The following is a 7,166-nucleotide window of genomic DNA, read 5'->3' on the forward strand; positions in this document are numbered from 1 at the left end:
CTGGAAGACAGTGTTCAGCTAGCGGTCAGACCCGAATGACATACTTGATAAACAAATAAGTGAATAATAATCTGCTTTTACCTATCAACCAATGCTTCAGCCATTTCATCCCCTATAGATGAAGTAACACCGTAGAACTACAGAGATAGTTTCCCAGACACAGATTTATCTTAGTCCTAGAGTAAAACACATTTTCAAAGCATTCTCTATTTAAAGCCCTTTTAGAGCAGGACTAGGCTTAATATGTGCCTGGGAAACTGTCCCGTAATGTCTAACGTTGTTATGACGACCCTAAAATGTAGGGTGTCAGCAGGTCATCTGGGTCCCCATAACGTGTCCCCAGAGTACTGAGGATGTGATGTGGCAGTCGATGTGACAAGAGGACATACAGCAGGACACTCAGTCCTGGACTTTGTTCTTCACTACAATTGCCAGTCCCCTATATATACACACAGCCCTGATACCTGCAGTACACAGTACTACCAGAAAACAAGGACACAAGCTCTCTCAAGCAGGTAAGACACTAGCTGCCTCTAGGCATTTTGTAATCACACAGGCGACAATAATATCTAGGATGAGAAACTGAATTTAATATTTCATTCACCAATTGTATTTTTTTCTCCAATTAACAGCCTACAGCCCAGTCATGAATGTCTTAGTGCTGCTTGCTCTTGCTGTTTTCACTGGTGAGTGGAGAATACCTTTTAATATGTTTTCATTTATCAACACTTGGCTGTAGTGTTTGTATTTTTGACAGGGAGCAAATTGACAATACTAAATGTAACAGTAGTGTAATATCAATGAAAGGAGTAAATGTATCATCTCAAATAACCTCCAGTCTAGACTGAAAATAAAAGAATCCACGGCCTCTCTTAAAGGATGCAATGCCAGTGGCCTGTGGCAGGACCCATCTCAGCAACAGCTGGACATGGTGAAAGATGCATTCTGGGACTACGTCGCTAAGGCAACACTCACCGCTGAGGACACCCTACAGAAGATCCGACAGTCAGAGGTGGCACACGAAGTCAAGTAAGTCTCAATATGTAGAAAATAACACAATATAATGGTGTGTCATAACAACTGTTGAGTAACTAACTACCTGTTTGTTAACCTCAACAATTCTGCCTCTGTGTTGAGCTTTCTCTCTCTGTCTCCATAGCACCATGGTCTCTAAGAGTGCTGATGCTGTGAACCAGTACACCGTGGCCATGCGCGGGCAGGTGGCTCCTCTGACTCAGGACCTGCTGGCAAAGTTTTCCCAGGAGGCCGAGCAGCTTAAGGCTCGTCTGGAGAAGGACCTGAGCACCATGACAGCCAAGCTGCAGCCCTACTCTGACGAGTGGAACGCAGACATCCAGAGGCAGGTGGAGGAGCTGAAAAGGGACATGACCACCTACGCTGAGGCCCTGGACTCTGACACCCTGAAGACCACTTTACTCCAGAAGAGTGAGGAGCTGAAGGGAAGCCTGGAGAAGAGTGTGCAGCAGCTGCAGGCCCAGCTGGGCCCCTACACTGAGGAGCTGAAACAGAAAATGGACCAGAACCTGGAAGAGTTCCAAAAGAGCATGATTCCCTTGACCCAGAGCTTCCAGACACAGCTGACCCAGAGAACCCAGGAGCTCCAGCAGAACCTGGCCCCCTATGGAGAGGAGCTGAAGAAGCTGGACCCATTGGCCCAGGACCTGAAGGCCCAACTAGCTGCTCTCTGGGACTCCTTCACCAAGAAGATCCAGTAATCGGACTGATTTTACTTGGTCTACTAGAACTGTGTACTGATGAGTCATTTTCCATCAAAGTGCAAAAGGGCCAATATGTAAATGTAGGTACCACTATTATGCTGTTTCACTGTCAGTTACGGGACTCTCCATCTCCTGATCAAGTTGTGTGTGATCTGACGTCTACATGCAGATCTGTGTGTTTGTCTCCATACCGGCAGGCCTCTGGAAGATCGCCTGCCTCTCTAATGTGTTAATAGTGTGAACATCAATGATGCAAAAGGCCTAACTCTCCACTCTGGAAACACACTCACTCCCTCACACACCCTGCCAGGGGAGGTAGAAGAAATGGAGAATTTGGAGGTGGAGAATGTGTCAAATACAAAGGCTGTTTACAGACAGGGCTGAATTAAACCAAACATGCCTCAGTAAAGTTTGAAGAGTTTAATTACAAAATGCGATATATTCATTTTCAGAAATATTGGTAAATTGACATGAAATAAAAACACATTATGAACGAGATAGATATTCATTTTCTGTCTTACCACGACATGGGCTGAAAAGTGAAAAGACAGACATGACTTAGTTTAGAATATATTGCAAGGTCGTTTTATTTTAGAGAGACAAATCATCTTGTTTTGTGGCAAACCGCTATATATCCACCCCAAACAACAGAACTCTAATAGGAAAAGCATCCCGATTGGGTTTTAACAGTTACATGTAATAAAGTATCAATACATAAATAAATATGAACATAATATATTTGTCTCATATTGTGCAAATATCACATAGCACATAGTTTTACAAGTTTTTTTTCCGATATACAGTGCCTTGCAAACGTATTCATTCCCCTTAGCGTTTTTCCTATTTTGTTGCGTTACAACCTGTAATTTAAATGTATTTTTATGGACATACACAAAATATGTGTAAGTGAAATGAAAAAAATGACTTGTTTCAGAAAATTATAAAAAATATATAAATGGAAAAGTGTTGCATGCATATGAATTCACCCCCTTTGCTCTGAAGCACCTAAATAAGATCTGATGCAACCAATTACCTTCAGAAGTCACATAATTAGTTAGATTGCACACAGGTGGACTTTATTTAAGTGTCACATGATCTCAGTGTATATATACACCTGTTCCGAAAGGCCCCAGTCTGCAACACCACTAAGCAAGGGGCACCACCAAGGAAGCAGCACCATGAAGACCAAGGAGCTCTCCAAACAGGTCACGGACAAAGTTGAAGAGAAGTACAGATCAGGTTTGGGTTCTAAAAAAATATCTGAAACTTTGAACATCCCACAGAGCGCCATTAAATCCATAATTTAAAAATGGAAATAATATGGCACCATAACAAACCTGCCAAAACCCATGGACCAAGCAAGGATGGCATTAATCAGAGAGGCAACAAAGAGACCAAAGATAACCCTGAAGGAGCTGCAAAGCTCCACTGTGGAGATTGGAGTATCTTCCATAGGACCACTTTAAGCCCCACACTCTGCAGAGCTGGGCTTTACGGAAGAGTGGCCAGAAAAAAATAAACAAACATGTTTGGTGTTCGCTAAAAGGCATGTGGGAGACTCCCCCAACATATGGAAGAAAGTACTCAGATTAGACAAAAATTTAGCTTTTTGGCCATCAAGGAAAATGCTATGACATACGTGAACAATGGGCATTTATTGCATTTTGGAATCAAACCCTTAGTTTATTTTTAAGAACTACAAGCTTCCACCTCTCTCTCCTCTCTTTCCTCACCCCCTCTCTTTTCTTCTACCCCCCTCTTTACTTCATTTCATTATCTGTCCTTCTACACTACCATCTTACATCCTCCTCTCTCCTCTTCCTTTCTCTCTATTTCCTCTCTTCCACTTCTCTTTACAGTACATCCTCCAGCCTCCTCCCTTCTCTTTACAGTATATCCTCCAGCCTCCTCCCTTCTCTTTACAGTACATCCTCCAGCCTCCTCCCTTCTCTTTACAGTACCCTCCTCCAGCCTCTTCACTTCTCTTTACAGTACATCCTCCAGCCTCCTCCCTTCTCTTTACAGTATATTCTCCAGCCTCCTCCCTTCTCTTTACAGTACATCCTCCAGCCTCCTCCCTTCTCTTTACAGTATATCCTCCAGCCTCCTCCCTTCTCTTTACAGTACATCCTCCAGCCTCCATTCTCTTTACAGTACATCCTCCAGCCTCCTCCCTTCTCTTTACAGTACCTTCCTCCAGCCTCTTCACTTCTCTTTACAGTACATCCTCCAGCCTCCTCCCTTCTCTTTACAGTACATCCTCCAGCCTCCTCCCTTCTCTTTACAGTACATCCTCCAGCCTCCTCCCTTCTCTTTACAGTATATCCTCCAGCCTCCTCCCTTCTCTTTACAGTACATCCTCCAGCCTCCATTCTCTTTACAGTACATCCTCCAGCCTCCTCCCTTCTCTTTACAGTACCTTCCTCCAGCCTCTTCACTTCTCTTTACAGTACATCCTCCAGCCTCCTCCCTTCTCTTTACAGTACATCCTCCAGCCTCCTCCCTTCTCTTTACAGTACCTTCCTCCAGCCTCTTCACTTCTCTTTACAGTATATCCTCCAGCCTCCTCCCTTCTCTTTACAGTACATCCTCCAGCCTCTTCCACTTCTCTTTACAGTACATCATCCAGCCTACTCCCTTCTCTTTACAGTACATCCTCCAGCCTACTCCCTTCTCTTTACAATACATCCTCCAGCCTCCCCCCTTCTCTTTACAGTACATATACCAGCCTCCTCCCTTCTCTTTACAGTACATCCTCCAGCCTCCTCCCTTCTCTTTACAGTACATCCTCCAGCCTCCTCCCTTCTCTATACAGTACCTCCTCCAGCCTCCTCCCTTCTCTTTACAGTACATCTTCCAGCCTCCTCCCTTCTCTTTACAGTATATCCTCCAGCCTCCTCCCTTCTCTTTACAGTACCTCCTCCAGCCTCCTCCCTTCTCTTTACAGTACATACTCCAGCCTCCTCCCTTCTCTTTACAGTACATACTCCAGCCTCCTCCCTTCTCTTTACAGTATATCCTCCAGCCTCCTGCCTTCTCTTTACAGTATATCCTCCAGCCTCCTCCCTTCTCTTTACAGTACATCCTCCAGCCTCCTCCCTTCTCTTTACAGTACATCCTCCAGCCTCCTCCCTTCTATTTACAGTACATCCTCCAGCCTCCTCCCTTCTATTTACAGTATATCCTCCAGCCTCCTCCCATCTCTTTACAGTACATTCTCCAGCCTCCTCCCTTCTCTTTACAGTGCATCCTCCCTTCTCTTTACAGTACATCCTACAGCCTCTTCCACTTCTCTTTACAGTACATCATCCAGCCTACTCCCTTCTCTTTACAGTATATCCTCCAGCCTCCTCCCTTCTCTTTACAGTACATCCTCCAGCCTCCTCCCTTCTCTTTACAGTACATCCTCCAGCCTCCTCCCTTCTATTTACAGTACATCCTCCAGCCTCCTCCCTTCTCTTTACAGTACATCCTCCAGCCTCCTCCCTTCTCTTTACAGTATATCCTCCAGCCTCCTCCCTTCTCTTTACAGCACATCCTCCAGCCTCCTCCCTTCTCTTTACAGTACATCCTCCAGCCTCCTCCCTTCTCTTTACAGTATATCCTCCAGCCTCCTCCCTTCTCTTTACAGTATATCCTCCAGCCTCCTCCCTTCTCTTTACAGTATATCCTCCAGCCTCCTCCCTTCTCTTTACAGTATATCCTCCAGCCTCCTCCCTTCTCTTTACAGTATATCCTCCAGCCTCCTCCCTTCTCTTTACAGTATATCCTCCAGCCTCCTCCCTTCTCTTTACAGTATATCCTCCAGCCTCCTCCCTTCTCTTTACAGTATATCCTCCAGCCTCCTCCCTTCTCTTTACAGTACATCCTCCAGCCTCCTCCCTTCTCTTTACAGTATATCCTCCAGCCTCCTCCCTTCTCTTTACAGTATATCCTCCAGCCTCCTCCCTTCTCTTTACAGTATATCCTCCAGCCTCCTCCCTTCTCTTTACAGTACATCCTCCAGCCTCCTCCCTTCTCTTTACAGTACATCCTCCAGCCTCCTCCCTTCTATTTACAGTACATCCTCCAGCCTCCTCCCTTCTATTTACAGTATATCCTCCAGCCTCCTCCCATCTCTTTACAGTACATTCTCCAGCCTCCTCCCTTCTCTTTACAGTGCATCCTCCCTTCTCTTTACAGTACATCCTACAGCCTCTTCCACTTCTCTTTACAGTACATCATCCAGCCTACTCCCTTCTCTTTACAGTATATCCTCCAGCCTCCTCCCTTCTCTTTACAGTACATCCTCCAGCCTCCTCCCTTCTCTTTACAGTACATCCTCCAGCCTCCTCCCTTCTATTTACAGTACATCCTCCAGCCTCCTCCCTTCTCTTTACAGTACATCCTCCAGCCTCCTCCCTTCTCTTTACAGTATATCCTCCAGCCTCCTCCCTTCTCTTTACAGTACATCCTCCAGCCTCCTCCCTTCTCTTTACAGTACATCCTCCAGCCTCCTCCCTTCTCTTTACAGTATATCCTCCAGCCTCCTCCCTTCTCTTTACAGTATATCCTCCAGCCTCCTCCCTTCTCTTTACAGTATATCCTCCAGCCTCCTCCCTTCTCTTTACAGTATATCCTCCAGCCTCCTCCCTTCTCTTTACAGTATATCCTCCAGCCTCCTCCCTTCTCTTTACAGTATATCCTCCAGCCTCCTCCCTTCTCTTTACAGTATATCCTCCAGCCTCCTCCCTTCTCTTTACAGTATATCCTCCAGCCTCCTCCCTTCTCTTTACAGTATATCCTCCAGCCTCCTCCCTTCTCTTTACAGTATATCCTCCAGCCTCCTCCCTTCTCTTTACAGTATATCCTCCAGCCTCCTCCCTTCTCTTTACAGTATATCCTCCAGCCTCCTCCCTTCTCTTTACAGTATATCCTCCAGCCTCCTCCCAGTCCGTCAGCTGTGTCCTTCAGTAGTCCTGAGTGGACTCTTTACACAGTTCCAACCCCTCTCTCTGATTCCCTGGATCTCATACTAATAACTACTACTACTCAGAGTCGGAGGACACTCTATTCCCTGTGTGTGTGTGTGTGTGTGTGTGTGTGTGTGTGTGTGTGTGTGTGTGTGTGTGTGTGTGTGTGTGTGTGTGTGTGTGTGTGACTGTGTGACTGTGTGCTTCCCTACGTGCATCTGTTAGGCTTTGGGGTTGGTTCGTCTCAGTGCAATGACCCTGGATGTCCTCTCTACAGTAGTTTTCTATTACTGAGGCGTTGTTCCACCCAGATCTCTGCATACCTGATTCTGTTTCATCCAGAATTATAGAACTCCAGATGTGCTTTTGACTTCTGCTCTTCTCCTCATCCCTCTTTCACACGTTCATCTCTCGTCCTGCAGAAGGTAGAGTGAGCTTGCAGTTTCATATTACTGTCTACTATTTCCTATTTCTC

At 45.8% G+C, this 7,166-nt stretch overlaps 1 protein-coding gene across 1 annotated transcript; it reads left to right on the forward strand.

Annotated features, from left to right (window-relative positions):
- Positions 1-418: 418 nt before the first annotated feature.
- Positions 419-2,237, forward strand: LOC124044076 (apolipoprotein A-I-like). Its single transcript, XM_046363474.1, has 4 exons — positions 419-515; positions 633-686; positions 879-1,029; positions 1,160-2,237. Exons 2-4 carry the CDS (start codon positions 647-649, stop codon positions 1,734-1,736), a joined length of 768 nt encoding a protein of 255 aa, XP_046219430.1. The 5' UTR covers positions 419-515; positions 633-646; the 3' UTR covers positions 1,737-2,237.
- Positions 2,238-7,166: the final 4,929 nt, after the last annotated feature.

The sequence above is a fragment of the Oncorhynchus gorbuscha genome, linkage group LG09 (genome assembly GCF_021184085.1).
Source record: "Oncorhynchus gorbuscha isolate QuinsamMale2020 ecotype Even-year linkage group LG09, OgorEven_v1.0, whole genome shotgun sequence".
NCBI classification, from domain to species: Eukaryota; Metazoa; Chordata; class Actinopteri; order Salmoniformes; family Salmonidae; genus Oncorhynchus; species Oncorhynchus gorbuscha.